Source organism: Pan paniscus, chromosome 20, assembly GCF_029289425.2.
Source record: "Pan paniscus chromosome 20, NHGRI_mPanPan1-v2.0_pri, whole genome shotgun sequence".
Taxonomy (NCBI): domain Eukaryota; kingdom Metazoa; phylum Chordata; class Mammalia; order Primates; family Hominidae; genus Pan; species Pan paniscus.
The window spans coordinates 24,141,693-24,169,241 of NC_073269.2; the positions used below are offsets into that span (position 1 = coordinate 24,141,693).

The 27,549-nt window shown below is 50.9% G+C and overlaps 1 protein-coding gene and 1 long non-coding RNA gene across 2 annotated transcripts in view; one reads left to right on the forward strand and one right to left on the reverse strand.

Moving 5' to 3' along the window:
- The window catches only part of SUGP1 (SURP and G-patch domain containing 1), a 43,920-nt gene that overhangs the window by 2,388 nt on the left and 13,983 nt on the right, over positions 1–27,549 (reverse strand). Inside the window, exons 4-10 of the mRNA XM_003817728.6 lie at positions 27,019–27,246; positions 24,894–25,017; positions 24,518–24,618; positions 23,435–23,558; positions 18,149–18,504; positions 1,285–1,391; positions 312–489 (exon numbers count right to left, since the gene is read on the reverse strand). Of these exons, the coding sequence (XP_003817776.1) occupies positions 312–489; positions 1,285–1,391; positions 18,149–18,504; positions 23,435–23,558; positions 24,518–24,618; positions 24,894–25,017; positions 27,019–27,246 (1,218 nt within the window). The remainder of the gene's footprint in view (positions 1–311; positions 490–1,284; positions 1,392–18,148; positions 18,505–23,434; positions 23,559–24,517; positions 24,619–24,893; positions 25,018–27,018; positions 27,247–27,549) is intronic.
- Positions 1,946–13,945, forward strand: LOC129394782 (uncharacterized). Its single transcript, XR_008622147.2, has 2 exons — positions 1,946–2,049; positions 11,226–13,945. It is a non-coding gene; the product is annotated as an uncharacterized LOC129394782 (long non-coding RNA).

A 27,549-nucleotide genomic window follows, 5' to 3' on the forward strand; every position in this document is an offset into this window, starting at 1 on the left:
CCCCAGGGAAGGAGGCGGCTAGGCCATGACCCCAGCCCGAGCCTCTGCCTGGTGAGGCAGCCCAGCATTTAGTGAACCCTGTGCAGCTCTCCACCCTCACGATGTCAGGACTGCTCCTTTTCACCACGGAGAAAACTAGGCCCCAGAGAGACTGAGCCTCTCACTCCAGGCCTCACAGCCACAGGAAGCAGGCTGGGGGCTGAACCAGGATGGCAGCTCAAGACCACGTGTGGCGCATCCAGGTAACCTTCCAGGGCAGGTGAGGGGGGCCATGCCCAGCCCAGCCCGGCCCACCCCGCTGCCCCACATACCCCTGGTCTTGTCCATCTCCATGCGCCGCAGCTGGTGCTCCCAGGTGCCCAGCTCGCTGTCCACCTCCTCGTCACTGTCATAGCCGTGCTGGTGCTGCTGGACCGCCTTCTCCCACAGCAGCTGCATGTCCTGCATGGCCCGCTTGTGCTGCATGATCATGTCGTACATCTGCTGCATCTGCAGGGCACACTCGCCAGTGAGCCAGGGCACAGTGCCGTGGCCTGCCGGAGCCCCGCTCCTGCTCCCCGCCTCCAGCGCTGGGCATGCCCCCGCCGGAACGTGGCTCATCTGGACCCCTGGGCAGGACTGGAGCAAGGACTCTAGCAAGTACTGAGTACTGCCCTGGGTTCTCTAAATCCCAGTGTGGAGCACGGAGGACCTCTTGGCCACTGAATGAGGGTGACTCAGGGTCCTGACCCCTGGGAGGGTCAAGGGTGATGTGACGGGGCTGCGGGCCTGGAGGAGGGGTCACAGTGAGCTGACCCCAGAGACTGACAGGCAAGCGCCTGCAGCTCCTCAGGGAAGCCAACACCGACACTGCCCAACTACAACTGGGAGGCCTCAAGTCCCTCAGGGTGCCCTGTGCTGACCAGGATGGTCCTGCACTAGACACGACAGACGACTGCAGACAAAGAACATCAACGTAGACTCTCCCATGGGAACCAGCCCTGGAGCGTGGCGAGAAGCAGCCACAAAGCTCAGGCCAGGATCACAGACCACCGGGGCCGCCCCAAGGGCCAGTGGTCTCCCAGGCAGGCTGAGAGGCCACTCAGGTGCAGTGGGGGGTGGCATGCCACCTACTGGGGCAGGGGGACCTGCCTGCCTGGAAGCCTCCCCGCTGGCCATGGGTTCCACCTGAACACAGGAGCTTGGCGAAGCACATGAACCCCTGTGACCGCTGCACCCAGTGGTAGAGGACAACACTCTATGGGCGCCGACCATGTCCCCGTCCCCTTGTCCCCGCAGTCTTACCTCCTGCTGCTCCTTCAGCTGCTTCTTCTGGGCGTCCGAAAGCTCTGTGACGCCCACTAGACCCACAGGCTTCCCCTTCTCATAGCCGAGCCCCTTGAGGTCCTGAACTGGAAACCAAAGACACAGGGTAGTCAGAGCCTGACAGGTGCACCCCGATCTCGCTCCTGCGCTGGGGTGTGCTGTGAGTCTCACACCTTCATGACACTCCAGGCACACGGGGACCTCATATCATTACTGTCAGTGCCACGTGGTACGTGACGGCCTCGGGGTCCCGCTGTGTGCTGCCACGTGCACCCCCGCATCTTATGTCCTTGTGACCTCTCCAGCCAGGCTCTACGCACCACCACATTGCAGATGTGGACACCAAGAATCAGAGGTTCCGGGACTCACTCAGGGTCACACAGCTAATGAGTGACAGGGCAGGAATTTGCAGAGCCGGAGACAAGAGAGCTGAGACGGCATGTGGGCAGCATGCATGGGCGCACGCACAAACGGGCTCTCAGAAGGCAGCTCCGTTGCTAACAGACACCAGGTGTAAGCGCGCACAGATTCAGAGTCTGGCGTAAGACTCAGCTGTGCGACTCCCTTAGCTCCTTCAGGGGAGGCAGCCAACCATCCTCAGAGCAGCTGACATTTAATTTGGCATCAGCTGTGGAACTTGGCAGGCTCCAGTAACACTGACACATAGAAAGATGCTGCAACAGCCCCATCCGGGTGGCAGAAACCACCACCCCTTGGGCGGTGTGGTGCTTCCCGGGGGAGAAGGTGAGCAGAGGGGTGCAGCGGGCCCTCTGGGAAGGGAAAAGATTTGGGTCCTTCCAGCTCATCAACACTCGGGCTTTGCCGCTAAGAATGGCCCACATTTGCACTCTTAGTCCTTCCTTGGTTTACAGGGCACTGAGGGATGTGGGGGAGCCCTGTTGGGGAGACGCAGGAGCCGAAGTCTGAGCATCTGGTTGATTGCCTTAGAGCATGCCCACAGTCCCTTTCCCCCAAGCCCACTCCACCACATGAGCGGGCGGGTGAGGGCTGCCATGCTCCCTGAGGACATGGATCAGTGGGACTTGAACCTGGGCCTCAGACTTTGGAGCCTGTTCTGTCCAACTAAGCCACAGGGCGACTTCTTCACCTGCTGGGTGTCTCAGAGCTGGGGTGTGTGCGCATTGAAGCACCCGGATCTAAGCACTAGGGTTCGGCACTTGAGTGACAAACCAATCCTAGGTACCCTCCACCCTGGCTGCAGTTGCTGGCTACAGCCCTGGTAAGCATAAGAATCTTCATTCAGTAGCTTTTCTCCTTGACCTAGAATCTCTGAGGCCCTTGGGGCCAGGGAGGCACCGAGAAAGCAATCATCCCTGAATTGGACGAGCAGGTAGGTCCAAGAGGCTGGCCACCCGACCTGGGAAGGCTTGCCGCCTTCCCTTTTGGGGTCCTGTCCTCATCTTGCAAACACAGGTGATGGCGCCACACAACAGGGCACGTCGGACTCCTCCATGCACCTGTGTGTTGAGCGCCAGTGAAGGTGGAGTGAGGGGGTGATGTTTCTGCTCACAGTGCAGGCTGCATAGCTGCATAGTGGGGGACCATATGACATGAGATAGTGGGTGTCAGTCACTGATTATCATCTGCAGAATGCAATGACAAGAGACCACCCCCCAACCCTTGTAGGTTTGGTAAGAAAATGAGAGACCAGGCCATAGGCTGGCCCTCCCCGAAATTGCTGCTAAGAAGGGAGAGGTGAAAAGGTGATTGTGCAAAACTGTGGTAATTACTGTGCTTATCGTTGTCTGTCTCTTGAACTTTCTTTCATTTTTCCCGAGATGGAGTCTTGCTCTGTCGCTCAGGCTGGAGTGCAGTGGTGCGATCTTGGCTCACTGCAACCTCCGCCTCCCAGGATCAAGCAATTCTCCTGCCTCAGCCTCCCAAGTAGCTGGGACTACAGGCACGTGGCACCACATCCAGCTAATTTTTGTATTTTTAGTAGAGACGGAGTTTCACCATATTAGTCAGGCTGGTCTTGAACTCCTGACCTCAGGCGATCAGCCCGCCTTGGCCTCCCAAAGTGCTGGGATTACAGGCGTGAGCCACCACACCCGGCCTCCTGAACTTTCTATGACAAGAAAGAATCTAAGTACTGGCCGGGAGTGGTGGCTCATGCCTGTAATCCCAGCACTTTGGGAGACTGAGGTGGGAGGATAGCTTGAGCCCAGGAGTTTGAGACTAGCCTAGGCAACATAGTAAGACCCCATCTCTATTTATGTTAAAAAAAAAAAAAAAAGAGAGACTCAATTCAGACTCAAAGACACAAATACAGTCAGGAATCACTTCATGGAGCGGACCATTCTGGAAATGCATCATTAGGCGCTGTTACCAATGTGTGAGCATCACAGACTGTACCTCCACAAACCTAGATGCTACCGCCTACTGCACACCTACACTAGATATTACAGTTGACCTTGAACTACATGGGTTTGAACTATACAGGTCTACTTAATATGCTGATTTCTTTGAATGAATATATTGAAAAAATTTTTGGAGATTTGCAACAATTCGAAAAAAGTCAGATGAACCACGTAGCCTAGAAATACTGAAAAAAAAATCAAGAAAATGTTAGGTGTGGCCAGGCACGGCGGCTCACGCCTGTAATCCCAGAACTTTGGGAGGCCAAGGTGGGCGGATCACAAGGTCAGAAGATCGAGACCATCCTGGCTAACACGGTGAAACCCCGTCTCTACTAAAAATACAAAAAATTAGCCAGGCGTGGTGGTGGGCGCCTGTCGTCCCAGCTACTTGGGAGGCTGAAGTAGGAGAATGGTGTGAACCCGGGAGGTGGAGATTGCAGTGAGCCAAGATCATGCTACTACACTCCAGCCTGGGCGACAGAGTAAGACTCCATCTCAAAAAAAAAAAAAAAAGTTAGGAGTGTCAATGAATGTATAAGATATATGTAGATGCTAGTCTGTTTTATCACTTACTACCATAAAACATATACACATTGCAGAAAGTTAAACTTTATCAAAACTTATGCACACAGACTATACATAATGTGTTTTGCAGTCAAGAGAAATGTAAACAAATGTAAAGATGGTAGATTAAATCTTTTTTTTTGGATATGGAGTCTTGCTCTGTCACCCACGCTGGAGTGTAATGGCGCAATCTCGGCTCACTGCAACCTCCGCCTCCACCTCCCGGGTTCAAACAAATTCTCCTGCCTCAGCCTCCCGAGTAGTTGGGACTACAGGCACCTGCCACCATGCCCAGCTAGTTTTTTTTTTTTTCTTCTTTTTTTTCTGTTTTTGAGACAGAGTCTCACTCTGTCATCCAGGCTGGAATGCAGTGGTATGACTTTGGCTCACTGCAACCTCCGCCTCCTGGGTTCAAGAGATTCTCCTGCCTCAGCCTCCCGAGTAGCTGGGACTACAGGTGGCACGCCACCACACTCAGCTAATTTTTGTATTTTTAGTAGAGACAGGTTTCACCATACTGGCCAGGCTGGTCTCAAACTCCTGACTTCACTGATCCGCCCGCCTCGGCCTCCCAAAGTGTTGGGATTACAGGCGTGAGCCACCACGTCTGGCCAATTTTGTATTTTTAGTAGAGACAGGGTTTCACCATATTGGCCAGGCTGGTCTCGAACTCCAACCTTGTGATCTGCCCGCCCTGGCCTCCCAAAGTGCTGGGATTACAGGCGTGAGCCACTGCACCTAGCAGATTAAATCTTAACTGCATAACATTAGCTGTAGTGCACACGGTACTACTGTAATCATTTTGTAACCTCCTGTTGCTATTGTAATGAGCTCAAGTGTTGAGAATAGCTGCTTAAAACACCACGTGACACTGATCATCTCTGCACAAGCTGTTTGTCCCTTTAGCAAATTGCATATTGCGGTAAAGAGACATCTCTCAGTGTTCTCAAGTATTTTTCAGGTTTAGTGCAATATAGTAAACCTTGAATAACATCATGGGTCCCATAAAAATTGCCACTAGTCAAGTGACTGTAGTCCCAGCTACTCGGGAGGCTGAGGCAGGAGAATCACTTGAACCCCAGAAATGGAGGTTGCAGTGAGCCTAGAGTGTGCCACTGCACTCCAACCTGGGCAACAGAGCAAGACTCCATCTCAAAAAAAAGTGCCACTAGTGATGGCGGAAGTGCTCCCAAGAAGCAGAGAAAAGTCAAGACATTACAAGAAAAAGCTGAATTGTTTGATATGTGCCATAGATTGAGGTCTGCAACTGCAGTTGCCCACTATTTCAAGATAAATGAATCCAGCATAAGGACCACTGTTAAAAAAAAAAAAAGAAGAGAAATTCACGAAGCTGTTATTGCAGCTATGTCAACAGGCGTGAAAACCTTGCACTTTCTGTGAAGTAACTTTTTATCTCACTTTGAAAATGCAGTTTTTATGTGTATAGGACTGCTATCAGAATGACACACCTACAAGGTTTAATATGATTTAAGAAAAAAGCAAAGTCACTATATGACAATTTAGAACAAAAGCAAGGCGAAGGAGCGAAAGGTGGAGAATATAATGGCAGCAAAGGATGGTTTGACAGGTTTAGAAAGAGGTTTGGCTTTAAGAAGATGTCAAGATAACAGGAACAACAGCTTCTGCCCACCTAGAGGTGGCAGATGAGTTCCCAGATGCCATTAAGAAAATCATTGAGAAGGAAAGATATGCATGTGCTCAAACAGGTTTTTTTTTTTTTTTTTTTTTTTAGATGGAGTCTCGCTCTTTCGCCCAGGCCGGACTGCAGTGGTGTGATCTCGGCTCACTGCTGCCTCCCGGGTTCATGCCATTCTCCTGCCTCAGCCTCCCGAGTAGCTGGGACTACAGGCGCCCGCCACCGCGCCTGGCTAATTTTTTGTATTTTTAGTAGAGACGGGGTTTCACCGTGTTAGCCAGGATGGTCTCGATCTCCTGACCTCGTGATCCGCCCGCCTCGGCCTCCCAAAGTGCTGGGATTACAGGCGTGAGCTACTACGCCCAGCCTCAAACAGGTTTATTTTGAAATGGAGTCTTGCTCTGTCACTCAGGATGGAGTGCAGTGGAGCAATCGTGGCTCACTGCAACCTCCGCCTCCTGGGTTCAAGCGATTCTCCTGCCTCAGCCTCCCAAGTATCTGGGATTACAGGAGCCTGCCACTACACACAGTTAATTTTTTGTTTTTTTAGTAGAGATGGGGTTTCACCATGTTGGCCAGGCTGGTTTCAAACTCCTGACCTCAAGTGATCCACCCACACTGGCCTCCCAAAGTGCTAGGATCACAGGCATGAGCCACTGTACCCGGCCTCAAACAGGTTTTTTAATGCAGACATAAGTGCCCTATTGGGGTGGGGGAGCCAAAAAAGACATTAGTAAGGAAGAGGGGCTAACACCAGAATTCATTTATTTATTTCTGTTTGCTTGGACACAGGTTCTCACTTTTTTGTCCAGGCTGGAGTGCAATGGCGTGAACATGGCTCACTGCAGCCTCAATCTCCCAGGCTCAAGTGAACCTCTCGCCTCAGCCTTCCAAGTAGCTGGGACTACAAGTGAACACCACCACACCCGGCTAATTTTTGTGGTTTTTTGTAGAGACAGGGTTTTCTCATGTTGCCCAGGCTGGTCTCAATTCAGGCCTCAAGCGATCCGCCCACCTCCCAAAGCACTGGGATTACAGGCATGAGCCACCGTACCCGGCCAAGCACCAGAACTTAAGGCAGGATAACGCTACTGTTTTGTGCAAATGCAGTGGGTTTATGATCGGGGCTGCCCTTATCTATGAAGCTGCTAACCCCTGAGTCTTAAAGGGAAAAAGATAAACACCAGCTGCCCGTCTTCTGGTTATACAACAAGAAGGCCAGGGCAGGACAGCCATGGTGGCTCACGCCTGTAATCCTAACACTTTGAGAGGCCAAGGCAGGAGGTAAAAATGCCTGGACAACAAAAATTCTTTTTCTAGATTGGTTTGCCCCTGAAATCAGGAAGTACCTTGCTAGTGACTGCTTGTTAAAGTTCTTTTGATATTGGACAATGCCCCTGGCCACCCAGAACTTCATGAGTTTAACACTGAAGGCATCAAAGTGGTCTACTGCATCCAAACAAGGTCTCTACTTCAGCCTCTAGATTGGGGGGTCGTAAAAACCCTCAAGGCTCATAACACACGTACTCTATGGAGAGGATTATCAAAGCTATGGAAGAGAACCTCAGCAGAGCGAACATTATGAAAGTCTGGAAGGGTTACACTACAGGAAAGGCCATCAAGCCTGAAACAATAAATTCCTGCTAGAGAAAACTGTCTTCAGATGTGCATGACTTCATGGGATTTATAACAGAGTCCATGAAGGAAATCATGAAAGAGATTGTAGAGACAGCAAAAACGGGTAGAGGGTAAGGGATTTCAAAAGATAGATCTTGGAGAAATTTAAGAACTAAAAAGCTGGACATGGGTGGCTCATGTCTGTGGTCCCAACTGCTTGGGAGGCTGAGGCGGGGAGATCACTTGAGCCCAGGAGTTTGAGTCCAGCCCGGGCAACATAACAAATCTCGTCTCTATAAAAAAATAAAAATTAAATAAAAATTTAAAAAAATAGGTCTGGCCAGGCGCAGTGGGTCATGCCTACAATCCCAGCACTTCGGAAGCCCGAGGCAGGTGGATCACCTGAGGTCAAGAGTTCGAGAGCAGCCTGGCTAACATGGCGAAACCGCATGTCTACTAAAAATACAAAACTAGCTGGCCGTGATGGCACATGCCTGGGTGACAGTGCGAGACTCTGTCTCCAAAAAAAAAGCAAAAAAAAAAAAAAAAAAAAAAAAAACAACGACAACAACAAAAAAATAGGCCGGGCAAAGTGGCTCACGCCTGTAATCCCAGTACTTTGGAAGGCTGAGGCAGATGGATCATTTGAGGTCAGGAGTAAGAGACCAGCCTGAGCAACATGGTGAAACCCTGTCTCTACCAAATACAAAAATTAGCCAGGCATGATGGCACACACTTGTAATCCAAGCTGCTCGGAAGACTGAGACGGGAGGATCCCTTGACCCCGGAGCGCAGAGGCTGCAGTGAGCCGAGATCGTGCCAATTCACTCCAGCCTGGGTGACAGAGTGATACCGTGTCTCAAAACATAGGTGAGGCGAGGTGGCTCACACCTGTAATCCCAGCATATTGGGAAGCTGAGGTGGGCGGATCACTTGAAGTCAGGAGTTTGAGATCAGCCTGGGCAACATGGTGAAACCCTATCTCTACAAAAAATACAAAAAATTAGCCGGGCATGGTGGTGCATGCCTGTAATCCCAGCTACTCGGGAGGCTGAGGCATGAGAATCATTTGAACCAGAGGGGCACAGGCTGCAGTGAGCTGAGATTGTGCCGCTGGACTCTAGCCTGGGCAACACACAAACACTCCAAATCGAAAAATAATTAATTAATTAAAAATAGAAGAGCTAACAGATACCACACTGGAGAAATTAACAGAAGACAGCTGGATGGAAAGGAGTGCTTCCAAATGAGTGCCAGATGATGAGTAAGAAGCTGGAGAAGCGGCAGCAGCACCAGAAAAGAAAATGACAATCTGGTAGGAGGATTCTCATTATTCGAGACTGTTTCTGACTTCTTTTATGACATGGACCCGAGACATGGGCACTGAAACTAAGTGTAAATGGTAGAAGAAGGAATAATACTGTATATAAACATTTTTAGGGAAATGAAAAAGAAGTCAGGCAGAAATTGTGAGATATTCCCATAAAGTTACAGAGTGCCTGTCTCTCCTTCCACCTCTTCGGCAGCAAGACCAACCCCTACTCTTCTTCCTCCTTAGCTGTTCAACACGACACTGATGAAGATGACCTTTGTGATGATCCATGTCCGCTTCATAAATAGTCAATATATTTTCTCTTCCTCCCTTCTTTTTTTTTAAAAGAGGCAGGGTCTCGGGAGGCAGAGGTTACAGTGAGCCGAGATCATGCCATTGCACTACAGCCTGGGCAATAGAGTGAAACTGTCTCAAAAATAAATAAATAAAGAGGCAGGGTCTGTCTGGTTGCTCTGTTTGGACCCTCTGTCATCTAGGCTGGAGTGCAGTGCCACGATCATAGCTCACTGCAGCCTCAAATTCCTGGACTCGTGTTCCTCCTGCCTCTCAGCCTCCTGAGTAGCTAGAGCTATAGATGCACACCACACAGCCTGGCTAATTTTTCCTATGATTTTCTTAGTAATATTTTCTTTCTTCTAGCTTATTTTATTATAAGAATATAGTACATAATACATATAACATATAAAGTACATAATACATATAACATATAAAAAGCATGTTAATCAACTGTTTATGTTACCAATAAGGCTTCCGGTCAACAGTAGGCTATTAGTAGTTAAGTTTTTGGGGAGTCAAAAGTTACATGTAGAGGCTGAGGTGGGCAGACCACTTGAGCTCAGTTTTGAAACCAGCCTGGGCAATGTGGTGAAACCCTGTCTCTACAAAAAATTAAAGAATTAGCCAGGCATGCTGGTACAGGGCTATAGTCCCAGCTACTTGGGAGGCTAAGGTGGAAGGATAGCTTGAGCTCAAGAGGTTGAGGCTGCAGTGAGCTGTGATTATACCACTGTACTCCAGCCTGGGAAACAGAGTGAGACCCTGCCTCAAAAAAAAGTTTATATTCAGATTTTCTTTTTTTTTTTTTTCTTTTTTTGTGAGACGGACTCTTGCTCTGTTACCTGGGCTGGAGTGCAGTGGCGCAATCTCAGCTCACTGCAACCTCCACCTCCCGAGTTCAAGCGATTCTCCTGCCTCAGCCTCCTGAGTAGCTGGGATTACAGGCATGTGCCACCATGCCCGGCTAATTTTTGTATTTTTAGTAGAGACAGAGTTTCACCATGTTGGTCAGGCTGGTCTCGGACTCCTGACCTTGTGATCTATCCACCTCAGCCTTCCAAAGTGCTGGGATTACAGGTGTGAGCCACCATACCCGGCCTATATTCAGATTTTCAACTGCACAGGGCTTGGTGTCCCAACCCCCATGTTGTTCAAGGGACAGCTGTATACCCCGTTGCTCCCAGGCTACAAACCTGTAAAGTAACACAGTAAGTATTTATGTATCTAAACATAAAAAAGGTACAGTAAAAATACTGTACTATAATCTTATAACAATTTTAATAATGACCACTGTCATATATGCAGTCCATCACTGACCAAAATAGTGTCATACAGGGCCGGGCATGGTGGCTCACACCTGTAATCCCAGCACTTTGGGAGGCCGAGGCGGGGAGATTACTTGAGGTCAGGAGTTTGAGACCAGCCTAGCCAGCATGGTGAAATCCCATTTCTACTAAAAATACAAAAATTACCTGGGCGTGGGCTGGGCATGGTGGCTCACGCCTGTAATCCTAGCACTTTGGGAGGCTGAGGCAGGTGGATCATCTGAGGTCAAGAGTTCAAGATCAGTCTGGCCAACTTGGCGAAACCTCGTCTCTACTAAAACCAAAAAAATTAGCAGGGTGTGGTTGCAGGCGCCTGTAGTCCCAGCTACTCGGGAGACTGAGGCAGGAGGATCGCTTGAACCCGGGAGGTAGAGGTTGCAATGAGCCGAGATAGTGCCACAGCACTCCAGCCTGGGCGACAGAGGGAGACTCTGCCTCAAAAAAAAACAAAAAACAATAACAAAAACAAAAAAGAATGAATGAAGAAAGAGGTTCCGGACAGCAGAACTCATGGAGATTCCTGGAGGGTGGCGTGCCCAGGGAGGGCATGGAAGCTCCACGCCCCTTCCCCCATACGTCGCCCTATGTGACTCTTCATCTGAAAAAATCCCTCAAGTCAAGAATACAAGGAACTAAGAGGGAGTTAGGAAGAATATAAGGGCCATGTACTCGGCCCCCAACCCCTAATCTCGGTGGGTGTGGGTGATAGGAACTTTATGTCTGGAGATCTAAGAGCAACATGAACTTCTGCTCTGCTTCTCTTCTAGAATTTTAAGAAGGTGGTAGACTGGCAGATGTGACCCGCCATCACACAAGAAGAATGGAAGAGATGGTGGCACACTGAGACTAGTTGGAGACCCCTAGGAAATTACCCTTCAGTTTCCTGTGGCTCCCAAGTGATGGAGGAAGGCTGCAAGTTCTTGCGGGCAAGGAGAGAGGGAAGGAGCAGAAACTGGTTATGGTACATAAATCTATACAAGGAGAACTGAGTGTGCTTGTGTTATTATTTTTAATGTTTAGATAATCAACGTACAAACATTCTTGCTAAGTCAGGCACGGTGGCTCACACCTGTAATCCCAGCACTTTGGGAGGCAGAAGCAAGTGGATCATCTGAGGCCAGGAGTGCGAGACCAGCCTGGCCAACGTGGCAAAACCCCGTCTCTACTAAAAATATAAAAATTAGCCGGGCATGGTGGTGGGCACCTATAATCCCAGCTACTCGGGAGGCTGAGGCAGGAGAATCACTTGAACCTGGTAGGCAGAGGTTGCAGTAAGCCAAGATTGTGCCACTGCACTCCAGCCCGGACAAAAGAGCAAGACTCTGTCTCAAAGGGAAAAAACAAAAAACAAAAAAAACTCTTTGCTATATATACACAGTTTTGTTATTTTTATTTTTAAGGAAAACCGTATTTCTGAAAGTAGGGTTTGAAGAGAAGTTTATTATAGATTACTGACAAAGCCAATCTATCAGTTAATATATATAACAATCATTTATTTATTTATTTATTTTTAAAAGAAAGAGGCTGGGTGTGGTGGCTCATGCCAGTAATCCCAGCACTTTGGGAGGCTGAGGTGGGAGGATCACAAGGTCAGGAGCTCGAGACCAGCCTGGCCAACATGGTGAAACCCCGTCTCTACTAAAAATACAAAAATTAGCTGGGCATGGGGGCGCCCACCTGTAATCCCAGCTACTCGGGAGGCTGGGGCAGGAGAATTGCTTGAACCCGGGAGGTAGAGGTTGCAGTGAGACAAGATCATGCCACTGCACTCCAGCCTGGGTGACAGAGTGAGACTCCATCTCAAAAACAAACAAACAAAAAAATAAGAAAGAAAGAAGATCTAAAACCAATAACCTAAGCGTACACCTTAGTGAGCTAGAAAAAGAAGATCAAACTAAATCCAAAGCTAACAGAAAGAAGAAAATAGTAAAGTTTAGAGTGGAGATAAGAAAATGAGGACTATAAATACAATGGAGAAAAATCTATGAAACCACAAGTTGGTTCTTTGAAAAGATCAACAAAAGTGACAAACCTTTTAGTTAAACTAAGAAAAAAATGAGAGAAGACCCAATTACTAAAATCAGAAATGAAGGAGGGGCTGTAACTAACGACTGAAAATAAGACATAAGTTAAAAGGACCATAAGAAAATACAATAAACTGTGCCCCAACAAATTAGATAAAGTGAACAAATTCCTAGAAACACAAACCATCAAAACACAAGAAGAAATAGAAAATCTGAATAGACAAGTAAATCAGGATTCGAAAAAACCGTCCAACAAAAAAAGGCCAAGAGGCTGGGCACGGTGGCTCACACCTGTAATCCCAGCAATTTGGGAGGCCGAAGCGGGTGGATCACGAGGTCAGGAGTTCAAGACCATCCTGGCTAACACAGTGAAACCCCGTCTCTACTAAAAAAAAAAAAATACAAAAAATTAGCCAGGCTTGGTGGCGGCGCCTGTAGTCCTAGCTACTCAGGAGGCTGAGGCAGAAGAATGGCGTGAACCTGGGAGGCGGAGCTTGCAGTGAGCCGAGATCACGCCACTGCACTCCAGCCTGGGTGACAGAGTGAGACTCTGTCACACACACACACACACACACACACACACACACACACACACACACAAAAGGGCCAAGAATCAGATAGCTTCACTGGTAAAGCAAACATTTAAAAGAAGAAATAAGCCGCGTGCAGTGATTCATGCCTGTAATCCCAGTGCTTTGGGAGGCTGAGGTGGGCAGATCACTTGAGGTCAAGCATTCAAGACCAGCCTGGCCAACATGGCAAAACCCCATCTCTACTAACAATACAAAAATTAGCCGGGTATGGTGGCAGGTGCCTGTAATCCCAGCTACTCGGGAGGCTGAGGTAGGAGAATTGCTTGAACCTGGGAGGTGGAGGTTGCAGGGAGCCGAGATTGCACGACTGCACTCCAGCCAGGGTGACAGAGTGAGACTCCGTCTCAAAAAAAAAAAAAAAAAAAGAAATAATACCAATTCTCCTCAAACTCTTCCAAAAACACAAAAGAGAGAACATTTCTAAACTTACTCTATGGGGCTAGGATTAGCCTGATACCCAAGGCAGACAAAGATACTACAAAGAAAGAAAAATAGGCCGGGTGTGGTGGCTCACGCCTGTAATCCCAGAACTTTAGGAGGCCAACATGGGCAGATCACTTGAGGCCAGGAGTTCAAGACCAGCCTGGCCAACATGGTGAAACCCTGTCTCTACTAAAAATACAAAAATTAGCCGGGTGTGGTGGTGGAAGAATCGCTTGAACCCAGGAGGTGGAGGTTGCAGTGAGCTGAGATCGCGCTACTGCACTCCAGCCTGGGCAACAAAGAGCAAAACTCTATTTCAAAAAAAAAGAAAAAGAAAGAAAGAAAAATACAATTGAATAGTCCTATGAATACAGATGGAGAAATCCTCAATAAAATACTAGGAAACCAAATTCAGCAGCTTATGAAAGGATTATACACCATGACCAAGTGGGATTTATCCCCGCAATGCAAGGATGGCTCAACATTTGAAAATCAATCCATGTAATACACCAAATTAATAGAATGAAGGAAAGTAACCACACGATGATTTTATGTATTTATTTACTTTTTTTTTTTGAGACTCAGTCTCACTCTGTTGCCCAGGCTGGAGTGCAGTTGCTCAATCTCGGCTCACTGCAACCTCTGCCTCCCAGGTTCAAGAGATTCTCCTGCTTCAGCCTCCCAAGTAGCTGGGATTACAGGCGTGTGCCACCACACCCAGCTAATTTTTGAATTTTTTTTGGTAGAGATGGGGTTTCACCATGTTGGCCAGGCTGGTCTTGAACTCCCGGCCTCAAGTAATCTGCCCACCTCAGTCTCCCAAAGTGCTGGGATTACAGGCGTGAGTCACCGTGCCTGGCCTGTTTTAATTGATGCAGAAAAAGCATCTGACAAAAACTAAAACATTTTCATGATAAAAACGCTCAATAAACTAGGAACAGAAGTGAACTTCCAGCCAGGCCTGGTGGCTCACGCCTGTAATCCCAGCACTTTGGGAGGCCAAGGCAGGCAGATCACCCGAGGTCAGGAGTTCGAGACCAGCCTGGCCAACATGGTGAAACCCTGTCTCTACCAAAAACACAAAAATTGGCCAGTCGTGGTGGTGGGCACCTGTAGTCCCAGGTACTAGGGAGGCTGAGGCAGGAGAATTGCTTGAACCCGGGAGGCAGAGGTTGCAGTGAGCTGAGATCACACCACTCCAGCCTGCGCATCAGAGAAAGACTCTGTCTCAAAAAAAAAGAACAAAAAGAAGTGAAGTTCCTCAACACAATAAAGCCCATATATAAAAAACACATAGCTAACATCATACACCCACACATCATACATTTCACAGACTGGTAAAAGGCTGAAAGCTTTCCCCCTAAGATCAGCAACAAGACAAGGATGCACACTTCCACCATTTCCATTCAATACGGTACTAGAAGTCCTAGCCAGAGGAATTAGGCAGAAAAAGAAATAAGAAGTATCCAAGTTGGAAAAGAACCTGTAAAACTATTTCTGTTTGCAGATAACACAAACTTTAATGTGGAAAACCCTGAAGAATCCAAACAGACCGGGTGCAGTAGCTCATGCCTGTAATCCCAGCACTTTGGGAGGCCAAGGTGGCAAGATTGTTTGAGGCCAGGAGTTTGAGACCAGCCTGGGCAACATAGTGGGACCTCGTATCGACACAAAAAATGCAAAGATTAGCCAGGCATGGAAGAGCATGTCTGTAGTCCCAGCTACTTGGGAGACTGGGGCAGGAGAATCAATTGAGCCCGGGAGGTCAAGGCTGCAGTAAGCTGTCATCATGCCACGGCACTCCAGCCTGCGTGACAGAGTGAGACCCTGTCTCAAAAGAAAAAAAAAAAGAATAAAGTTGGAAAAATTAACTCAAAATGGACCAAAAACCCTGGGTGCAATGGCTCATGCCTATAATTCCAACACTTTGGGAGGCCAAGGCAGGAGGATTGCTTGAACTCACGAATTCAAGACCAGCCTGGGCAACATGGTGAAACTCCATCTCTACAAAAAGTACAAAAGTTAGCCAGGTGTGCTGGCATGCACTTGTAGTCCCACCTACTTGGGAGGCTGAGGTGGGAAGACCACTTGAGCTTGGGGAGGTCGAGGCTGCAGTGAGTAGCCACTGCACTCCAGCCTGGGTGACAGAGTGAGACTCAAAAAAAAAAAAAAAACCCAAAATAGGCTAAAGACCTAAATTTAAGAACTAACGGTACAAAACTCTCGGTAGGAAACACAGGGGCAAATTTTCATGCCCGGATTTGGCAATGGTTCCTTAAAAATGACACCAAAAGCATAAACCACAGAAGAAAAAATAGATACATTTGACTTCATTAAAATTCCATTTCTAGGGAGGGCTGGATTACAGCAGGCACTGGGAGACCGCACAACTACCTGCCCCCTCCCTGGCACTACCACCCCCTGGAGGGTCTGCCTTCAGTTCAAAAAAAAAAAAAAAAAAAAAACAATGATACTTTCTGGCCACATTAAAAAAAGAAAGAAAATTTAAAAGTTGTATGCATCAAAAGACGCTATTACTAAAGTGAAAAGACAACCCATAGAATGAGAAAAGTATTTGCAAATCACATAGCTGACGAGGGGGTTAATATCCAGAATCTATAAAAGAGAACTCGTACAACTCAACAACACAAACAAACCAACTTTAAAATGGGAAAAGGTGGCTGGGTGCAGTGGCCTGTAAACCCAGGACTCTGAGAGGCTGAGACAAGAAGATGGCTTGAGCCCAGGAGTTCGAGATCAGCCTGGGTAACATACTGAGACCTTGTTTATATAATAACTGGGCAAGGCTGGGCCTGGTGGCTCACTTGAGGTCAGGAGTTCAACACCAGCCTGGTCAACATGGTGAAATCCTGTCTCTACTACAAAAAAAAAAAAAAAAATTAGCTGAGCATGGTGGTGTGTGCCTGTAGTCCCAGATACTCAGGAGGCTAAGGCAGGAGAATTCGCTTGAACCTGGGAGGTGGGCCGGGAGCGGTGGTTCACGCCTATAATCCCAGCACTTTGGGAGGCTAAGGCAGGCGGATCATGAGGTCAGGAGATCGAGATCATCCTGGCTAACATGGTGAAACCCCCTCTCTACTAAAAATACAAAAAATTTGCCAGGCGTGGTGGCACACGCCTGTAGTCCCACCTACTTGGGAGGCTGAGGCAGGAGAATCACTTGAACCTCGGAGGCAGAGGTTGCAGTGAGCTGAGACTGTGCCACACTGTACTCCAGCCTGGGCAACACAGTGAGACTCCTCAAAAAAAAAAAAAAAAAAAAAAGAACCCGACGGCAGAGGTTGCAGTGAGCTGAGATCGTGCCACTTGCACTGCAGCCTGGGCAACAGAGCGAAACTCTGTCTCAAAACAAATAAAAACTGGGCATGGTGGGGCAAGTCTGTGGTCTCAGCTACTCAGGAGGCTGAGGTAGGAGGATTCCTTAAGCCAGGGTGGTAGAGGTTTCAGTGAGCTATGATTGTGCCAGTGTACTCGAACATGGGCGACAGAGACCTCATGTCAAAAACATAAAACGTGGGGAAAAAAGGACTAAAATAGACATTTCTCCAAAGAAGCTATACACATGGTCAATAAGCATATGAAAATAAGCTCAACAGCACTGGTCATTAGGGAAATGCCAACCCAGACGACGAGATATCACTTCATACCTCTTAGGATGGTTATAATAAAAAGATGAGAGTATGACTCTTGCCTATAATCCCGGCACTTTGGGAGGCCGAGGCAGGAGGATCACTTGAGGACAGAAGTTCAAGACCAGCCTCAGCAACATAGTGAGACCCCGTCTCCATAAAACTTTTTTTATTTTAAAAAAAGGTGAGGATACAGAAAAAGTGGAACCCTTGTGCACTGCTGGTGGGAATGTAAAATGGTGCAGCTGCAGGTTCCTCAAAGTTAAAAGCAGAATTACAGGCCAGGCGTGGTGGCTCATACCTGTAATCACAGCACTTTGGGAGGCTGAGGCGGGTGGATCATCTGAGGTCAGGAGTTCGAAACCAGCCTGGCCAACATGGTGAAACCCCATCTCTACGTCCCAGCACTTTGGGAGGCCGAAGCGGGAGATCACGAGGTCAGGAGATAGAGACCATCCTGGCTAACACAGTAAAACCCCATCTCTATTAAAAAATACAAAAAATTAGGCGGGCATGGTGGCGGGCACCTGTAGTCCCAGCTACTTGGGAGGCTGAGGCAGGAGAATGGTGTGAACCCAGGAGGCAGAGCTTATGGTGAGCTGAAATCGCACCACTGCACTCCAGCCTGGGTAACAGAGCGAGACTCTGTCTCAAAAAAAAAAAAAAAAGAAAGAAAAAAAAAAGAAAAAAAAGGCAGAATTGCAATAGTCCCAGCAATTCCACACCTAGGTATACTGACAAGAGAACTGAAAACAATTCAGATAGTCACAGCAGTATTATTCACAACAGCCAAGCAGTGTAAACAACCTCTGTGAATGTAAGAGTTCATTCACAGATGAGTGGGTAAGCCAAATGTGGTATGTACGCACAGTGGAAGATATGGCCACAGAAGGAATGAAATTCTGATACAAGCTACACTGTGGATGAACCTTGAAGACATTATGCTCAGTGAAAGAAGCCAGACCCTTCCAACACAGGGAGGGGGAGAGGGTCTGCCCACCTGACAGAGGCGAGGGAGAGGCATCCACATCCCTCTGCACCAGTTCAGCAGGTGGGAGCTCTACCTTATCCTCTTCAGGCCCCCACCGGCTCTTCCGCTTCCTCTTCACGGTGGCTGCGGAGGCTGGCTTCCCGGGGGCAGCTGGAGCAGGGATGATAGTGGGCGCAGGTGTGGACGAGGCGGGGCAGGTGGTGGCTGGGGGTAAGGACCCTGACAGGGCCTCAGGAGGGGACTTGCGCTTCAGGCCGGGATCAGGTGCTGTGAGGCTGCCTGTGGAGCTGGCCTTGGCTTTCCGGAACTCCTCCAGCTTCTGTCGGTAGTACTTGTACCCTTGGCTATTGGGCTCATACAGAAAGCTGCAAAGGAGAGTTGGGGGGTGCAGTGTCAGCTGGGCCCGAGGCCCTGTCCCTGATTCTGGGCAGGAGCAGTTCTGGCCTTGTGTGCCCACGTTGGCCAGGGTCACTTCATGGTCATGTCATAGTCACGGTCTCCACCACGACCTCCTGCCCTGCCAGGCCTCCTGGCAGTGACTGCTGGTTCTGGTGGCCCAATGCCCTTCCTTTGAACTGAGTCACTCCAATCCTCACCCTGTCTTTATCAGGCACCCATCACACTGTCATTGTTCACCCTGCTACAAAGGGAAAGGGCAGGGACCCTCAGACCCTTCCCCAGGGCCTGGGAAAAGTGAGACATTCACACCAAAAAATCTCAGATTGTGGGGAGACACCAGACACGAGACAGGGCAGAGGGACTTGTCTTGATCCCAAGGGCTTCTCAAATGCATCTTTGAGACACTGAACATCAGAATGGATCAAGGAGCTGATTTCTACCCCACGTGGGGGCAGGCAGCCTCAGGGAAGTGTGGCTTCCAGTGAGGCTGGGAGCACAGGTCTTCTCTGTCCCTACCCAGCCTGAGGAGCACAGCAGGTGGCGCTGGGTTCAAAGCCATGTTCCGCACCTACTGGCGCCTCTCGGACCGTACACATCCCCAGTCCACAGGACTGTCTTTGGGGTCTATGCCAAAAGGGAGAGTCTTGGCCCAGCTCCACATGGCAGAACACTGGGAGAGAACTGAATGCATGTACAGCCCTGAAAGCATGTTACAGTGCTGAACAAGATGGGGCTGGACCTGCACTTGTGAATCTGGAGGGATGGTCATAGCACCAAGGCGTGCAACTAATGTGAATTAAAGGGTCAAGGATGCTGTGAAGTCCCTTTGTGTTAGAGAGAGGCCGGGCGCGGTGGCTCACGCCTGTAATCCCAGCTCTTTGGGAGGCCGAGGCAGGCAGATCACCTGAGGTCAGGAGTTCGAGACCAGCCTGGCCGACATGGTGAAATCCCGTCTGTACTAAAAATAAAAAAATTAGCTGGGCGTGGTGGTACACGCCTGTAGTCCCAACTGCTCGGGAGGCTGAGGCAGGACAATCACGCGAACCTGGGAGGCGGAGGTTGCAGTGAGCCAAGACTGGGCCACTGCACTCCAGCCTGGACCACAGAGTGAGACTCCATCTCAAAAAAATAAGATAAATAGTGAGCGAGCAACAAGAGACCCCTTAGACAGTTTCTAGGTGAGCCTGTGTGTCTACGGCCCTGCTAACATCCGGTACCTCAAGAGGGTGGGACGGAAGGACAGGAGATGACAGCATCTTCTCTGTAATCCTGGGTCATGGTACACGTGTGACCCAGTGAGGAACATTTGCAAAGATTAAGAGGTAAAAGCAACAACTGTTCAGGAGAGAAGGGAACAGTTGGTCAGATTTGGAAAAGACACTTGACAGCCGGGTGAGTTCAGACATGGATTTGAGGCCAAGCTGGGGAGGCTCACTTGCTAGGGCAAGCAGGCATCGGGGTGTGGGGGCCCCTTCCTGGTCTCAGCTGGTGCTTCACCCTGAGTGTCCTCCAGGATGGTCCAAGGATGCATCACAGTCCCCTGGAGGGTCTGCCCATCTCAGGGAGGGGGTTACAATGGCACCCAATGGTAGACCCCCATGAGGGGGAGAAAGTGGAGCCCCCCCAACACCCCATCTAGAACACGGCTGGGTGCACCACCAAGGCTCCCCTCTGGTGGAACTAATCCCACCCTGAACCCAGGGATAACCACTGTTAAGGTGTTTCCTGCCAGTTTCAGCAAAGATTTATCTTAATAGAGCTGTGATCCTATACATATCCCAGTTTTAAAAACAATTTCTGCCTCAAGCTGATGACATAAGCCTTTCCTATTAGAACAGTGGAAGCATGTTCACTGACTGGCCTTGCTTCAGTTCCCTCACACTGGGCTGCCAGCTCACATGGGTGCCTTCTGAAGGCGGCATACTCCACTGGGGAGATGTGCTGATGATTTAACCCACAGAGGTTGGACGCTGACTGTGTCACTGACTTTTCTTTTTTTTCTTCCTTTTTTTTTCTGAGACGGAGTCTTGCTCTGTCACCCAGGCTGGAGTGCAGTGGCACAATCTCAGCTCACTGCAAGCTCCGCCTCCTGGGTTCAGGCAATTCTCCTGCTTCAGCCTCCTGACTAGCTGGGACTACAGACGCCCACCACCACACCAGGCTAATTTTTTTTTTTTTTTTTTTTGTATTTTTTAGTAGAGACGGGGTTTCACTGTGTTAGCCAGGATGGTCTCGATCTCCTGACCTCGTGATCCACCCCGCTCAGCCTCCCAAAGTGCTGGGATTATAGGCATGAGCCACCGCACCCGGCCTACTGACTTTTCATTACAGCTGATGCTCTATTGACATGATTTCCAGGATGTATCTCAGAAATGGGAGAACGACTAGTCCAAGGGATGGGCGTTTCCAGCTTTTCATTTTTTTTTTTGTTTTGTTTTTCAAGACGGAGTTTCACTCTTGTTGCCCAGGCTGGAGTGCAGTGGCGCAATCTTGGCTTACCGCAACCTCCGCCTGCCAGGTTCAAGCCATTCTCCTGCCTCAGCCTCCCAAGTAGCTGAGATTGCAGGCATGCACTAATTTTGTATTTTTAGTAGAGATGGGGTTTCTCCACGTTGGTCAGGCTGGTCTTGAACTCTCGACCTCAGGTGATCCACCTGCCTCGGCCTCCCAAAGTGCTGGGATTACAGGTGTGAGCCACCAAGCCCAGCCTCATTTTTTATTTTTTGAGATGGAGTCTTGCTCTGTCACCCAGGCTGAAGTGCAATGGCATGATCTCGGCTCACTGCAACCTTTGCCTCCTGGGTTCAAGTGATTTTCCTGCCTTAGCCTCCCAAGTAGCTGGGATTATAGGCACATGCCACCATGCCCAGTTAATTTCTATATTTTTAGTAGAGATGGGGTTTCGCCATGTTGGCCAGGCTGTTCTCGAACTCCTGACCTCAGGTGATCCACCTGCCTCGGCCTCCCAAAGTGCTGGGATTACAGGCGTGAGCCACCGCACCAGGCCTCCAGCTTCTTTATAGCCATGCAATTGGTTACAAATTGTTTCCCAAAGTGGCTGGGGTATGCCTGGCCCACAGGCGTGACAGGGAAGGGCCAGGAGTGGCCACATGAGGCGGCTGTTAGATTTGGGGGTGAGGGGAGGTCTGCCAACCATGTGGGTCTAACCAGCATTTCTGTGCTTTGGGGCTGCCTCACAGCTGACCCTGCATGGAGATTAAACGCAGGAGCAAACCTGCACACCCTGCAGGGGCTTGAATACCTGGTCGTCCCCCCGACCCACCCAGTTCTTTCCTGGTCTGGCTCTGGCTCTGCAGTGAGTGCGGAAATGAGCTCCCTTCAGCCTCGTCTCCTCTGGCTGCCCAGGGTACCCACCCCAGGCGACCTCAACCAGCCTGGCCTCCCCGACAGCCACACCTGACAAGCTGGGCGCCTGTCAGCAACACCCCAGAACAGAAAGGACACACAGGAGGGCCGGGGCCACCTGCACCAGTAGCATCTCTCAGTTCTGACATCAGGGGTGAGGCTGGGCTGCAGCGGCTGGGCCCTGGACCCCTCTGACCTAGCAGAGCCACTGGGCTCTGGGCCTTGGACAGAATTCCATATCCTTGCCTGCTTCTCCTTTGAAAGGGTTCCACAGTCAGTGTCTACCTACAATGACAGCAAACTAGGTTTCTTATTTATATAGCCTTAATCAGGCAAATGAAGGAAAGACATGATGACTTGGAGTGGACTAGTGATCCAACCCTGAGGTGTGGTCAACAACTCAATGATCCCCAGGGCAAGTCTGACATTCAGGACACCTGTCGGGGGGGCCTCCAGTCCCAGGCAGATCCATCTCCTGAACTCCAGGCCTAAACAATCCACGGCCCCAACACAGGCTCCTGGACACACAGGTACCAGACTGGGGCACACCTGAATCCCAAGCAGCCCCTCTCCCCGTCCCCATTCACTGGGTCAGCTGAGCCTTGACCCTCCCTGTTCCCAGCCCCCATGTTCCCTCAGTCCCACCTCCCAATGGTGGCCCACTGCCCTCGTCTGCCTGGACCTGGCCTGGCCATGTCTGCCCACCCTCCACGACCTTGGCCAGTGACCACAGAAGCACAGTTGCCCCATCTGTGATGAAGTCTAGGGCTGCTGAATCAACCAGCCCAGACAGCTGCTGCCCCAGGACTGTCATGCGCTGTCACACCTCCTCACTGACTGAGTCGGGGCTTGTGTAACCTGAGGCCAGGCGTGTGCTCACGGGCATGTCACCCTCACATCCCCCAGGCACCCACCCGCCTCCCCGGGCACAGAACAAGTGCCAAACCCACCCAATGAATGGATGAGCCAGTGAACACAGACCCAGCCACTGGGGCTAGGGTACGACCACATGGCCGGGGATGGCAGGGAGGCTAGGCTGCTTGTCACACACCCACCCTTCTGTGGAACTCGCACACAGGCTGGGTGTTCCCCCTCCACAGATCCTAAAGTTCCCCATTCCCTGCCATTTCCCTCATCATAAAGGGGAGACCCTAAGAACATACACAACATAAACTGAATAGTACTGTGAATTTCCACTTGAGAGCCTGACTTGCCCCCGGCCAAGGGCTGCTGTGTGTCCCAAAGGCAACTGGGCAAGTGCTAGAGACTTTCTCCATGAGGCACCTGAAAGACACAAAGGCCCCAAAGGCCCCGTGCACCTGCCTCAGAGACTACCCAGGGGTGCTGGTGTGTGCGTGGGACATGCCTGTGGGGAGGCAGAGCTGGGCTCTGGGGTCAGAGACTCTTGGACCTGCCAGCTTCTCACAGTGGGACACCAGCAGGTGGCTGGACTATGCTGATCCAGTGTTCTCCCCTGCAGGGGGGCTGTGGCCAGGGTGACGGTCACCTCCCTGGCAGGGCCCCCCTTACCTGAATGCCTGGTTCTCACGGTTGTTCTGGAGGGCAATGGTTTCCACCTCGGGACCCCCGTCCGCTATGAACCTGGCCAACTTTTCTGCAAGGTTCTTGACCTCTTCGTCCTCTGGGGGTGAAACTTTAAGCAGGCTGTCAGTACTGGGCTCAACTCACCACACCCAACAGCCTAATTTCTGCTAAGAACCCCAAGGGCAACAAGTGGGGTTTGTTTTAGGAATGATGCAAAGAGAAACAGGCAAATGGGAATCAGATTACTACACTGGGACCAGATGCCAGAATTCATAACACACCTCAAGCCCCCGCCCCCGACCCCCGCCCCGTCCCACAAGGGAGGTCAAGAAGGCCTGGGACACGAGCCAGGACAAAGGATCCAAATGTGACTGCGGGTCTGGCTAGGGCAGGAAGGGAGATGGGAGCACCCCAGGTTACATGGTTAGGGGGTGCTGTTGGGCCTCCTCTCCTGGGGAGAGGCTCAGGGCACAGGGCCACAGGGAACACAAGGAACAAACCTCTGCAGCCTGCGCTTGGCCTGAACATCAATTCCACCCCCCCAACCCACCAGCACTTGGCTGGGATTTTATGTCATTGCAGTCAGAGACCAGCCAGTATTTCCCCTTCCCCTGAAATTCATCCCATCAGAATTGCACCAGCTGACAGTGTCTGTCCCCCAGGCCCTCGGCCCTACACTACACTTGCCTTGCCCTGTCCTCAGTGCCCAGGAGGAAGCTGGGGCTCATCAACACTTGTTAATGTAACAAAGAACCAACAAGCAAAAGCCCCCTCTACCTAGGGTACTGCCCTGAACCGCTCTCCCAGAAGCGACCTCGACCTCCATGAGCTCCCGTCTACCCCACAATGTGGCTTGACGCTCAGGCTTCACCAGGTCCTTGGAGCACTGAGGGGGAAGGTGGTGTCAGACCCATTCCCAGAGTGACCCCAGATGCCTGGGAGAATACAGGCCTCAACCACCGGTGCCACACAGTGCCACTCCAGCACCTCCAGGAACCCCGATTCCGCATTGGGGCACGGTATGTCCACAGGCCTCCCCAGAATCTCCCACCCGCTCCGTCCACCTACCTTTCTGAGAGGCTGCCTGCGACTTCTGTGCTTCCTTTCTTATCTCAGCCACCTTCTTCCTGTAGTAGAGGAATTCCCTGCTATTCTTATCGTGCAAAAATCTGGAGAGGAGGAAGTTTGCAGAAGAGAGGGGAAAATGAGTATCTGTGACAGGCATATCCCTGCAGCTTCTATCGTGCAAAAAAAGGCAGGCTGGCGAGCAGGGACCCGAAAGCAAGTCTCCGTGCCACATGGGAGCCACTTGTCACTTCTGGTGAGAATCAGAAAACGCTTGGAACAGCATCCGGCCCACACTAGCAAGCACCCAGCCCCACACGTGCGACTGTGCAGCAAACGCATTCAACAGCACAGCCTTCCCTTCCCCGGAGATACTCACGCAAATGCTGGGTTATCCTTGTAGTCCTCCATAGCTACTTTTTCTAACTCGGGGCCTCCTTCTGCCACAAAGCGGGCCAATTTCTCTATCACTTTCCGAGTCTCGGCTCCCTCTGGGGGTGAAACTTTAAGGAGGCTGTCAGTACTGGGGTTCAACTCACACACCCCACAGTCAATAGGCACACTCTCTCTATGGACCACAACGACAGAGGGGGTGGGGGGAGAAGAGTGTGAGATGCAGGAGGCTGTCGGGCGTCCCGAGTCCAGGCACAAAACACCATGACGAGGGGGGAGTCGGTCTCACTGTCTTGGTGAGACACACTAGGTGGGAGAGAAGTGTGTGAGGCTGTGGTGAGCTCCAGGCTGGAAGCTAGCAGAAAATATATCCAGCTTCCCCTGGTTTTGGTGGGGGAAATGCTTAATTCTTTTCTTTCTTTACCAGTTTTCAGCATAATACATCGGTTCCCTTTCATCCTTCAAAGATGACACATTCTTTTTTAAAAAATACCATTATGAGCTCTGATTTAAACACACTGGGTGGGTTTCGATCCATGGCAACTAGTGTCATCATAGAAGCTCTGCGGCGGGTGGAACCTCTTCAAGCTGGCTCCTGAGGGCTCTGGACATGGCCCCAGGAGTCTCTGATGGCCTCCTTGCCATCTGCCAGGACAGGCGCTCCAAGATCATCTCATACACTTCCTGCCCAGACCCAGAGCCAGCCACTTCTCCAAGAAGTCGGTTTCCATGAGAAACTGCATCTCCAGACCAGCATCTGGGAGCTAGGGATGCTCAATGCCACGGGCTTAATCATTATTTCGGGGCCTTTTCAGTGAACAGAGCTATAAAGATATATTTTTATATACGGATTAGCCTCCCCACTGAGCCATGTGGAACTTGCTTTTGCATTTTTCCCTTGGCCTGTTTCTGAGGCTGTGAGTTTGTCAGCTACTACACAGACTGCAGTCCTTGTAGGAGATGCACAAGAGAAATTTCTCGCTGCCAGCAAGTGCCTGGCAACTGGGCAACATGCCAGACCTATGGCTAATCTTATTCCCCTTGTTGCTTGGGCTGCTGGGAATGGGGGAGAGGTGGGGAGTGTGTGGCCCAACGAGGGCCCCTGTGAGGTCCCGAGAGCATTCCGTGACTGTCTTTCACCCTAGGTCGCCCTCCTGCCATGGGCCCAGCAACAATCCTGACCTGGTTGCTGTTTACAGGAACAGGTGCGTTTCTGAGGCCATGCAGACAGTGGGTCATAATGGGCTTCAAGGGCCCCGAGATGGCCAATACCCCTTGTAATGCAGCAGTTCCCAACAGGGTACCCTTGGAGCTGCTGGGGCACCCCTCTAAGGAAAGGACACACGCCAGCTCCATTCTAATGGCCCGGGGGCCAAGCTGGCCTCTGATCCGCTCAGACACACAGCCAGAAGCAAGGGATCTCAAGGCTGTCATGGCACAACTCCACAGTCGCTTCAGTCTGTGCTGTCAGGGTGATGTGACCTCACCGGCCAGCCCTCCACACAGTTCAGGTGTCACAGGGACTCATCCTGAATGTGGACAGGGCTGGACTTGCTGGCAATGCTGTCACCACAGCCACCCCCCTTTGCCCTCCTACACTGGGTGGTCTGGACAAGCTCACCCGTGACCAGTGACCGTCCTTTCCCAGGGATAAAAGAGAGCACCCTCCAACCTGCAGCTCATACCTCTGGCCTAAACTCAGGGGACAGGTAACCCATGGTGAGGGGCAGTGCTTTGGGGCCTCAAGGGCTCAGCGGAAGAGCCTTAGAAGCTCCTCCTAGAAGGGATGTGAGGATGCCCTTTTGGAGCAAATGCGAGAAGGGCGTGCGCCCCTGCCTTGGCTGGGATGAGCCGCTGTGTGAGTGGAAGGTGGATCCCGCTGCTCCCAAGATGAAGCCCACGCGCTGATGCCCAGCAACACCCCAGCCCCGCCCCTCACCCTCCTTTGCTCTCCTCACCTCAGAGGGCCTGAGGCTCAGCTCGGAGGTCTGGTGGCTGCAACTCAGCCCAAAGCACCCACGCCCCTGGTAGCACTTGCCCTGCCCACCACAGATCCCACCTGCTAGAGCACGGGCACTGGTGGTGGGGGAGCAGCAGCTCCCACAACTTACCTTTGATCTCCAGCCACTGCTCATAGTCCTCCTCCTCGTCCTCGTCAGGGGACTGGAAGACACTCGGGCGGTGCGCCACGGGCAGCTGCTTGGCGTGGGAGTAGCTCTTCACAGGGCCCGGCAGGCTGGCCAGCCCCAGGCCTGTCCGCCTGCTGATGAGCAGGGACCTCTTCCCAGCGCTGGGGGTGGGTGTGCTGGGAGGGGCGCTGGGCGCACTGGTTGGGGCATCTGGTATAGAAGGAAGGATATGCGCACTCGGGATCTGCAGGGCACCTCTCCCGGCTTCCAACCTAACCTAGGTGCTGTGGGCCCCGGGGGAGCTGAGTCCTTGACTTCCAGAACTCAGGGGCTCAGAGGAGGCCACCCTGATTTTACAGATGGGGACAGTGAGGCAAAGAGCAAAAGGACTCGTTGTGGTCCCCCAGCCAGAAAAGCAGCAGCCTGGGGCTCTGAAGTGGGCTGCTGTGGCTGGAGGCATCTCGGTCGCGCTGCACCCACAGACTGGGGACAGTTCTGGGGACAGAACGTCAG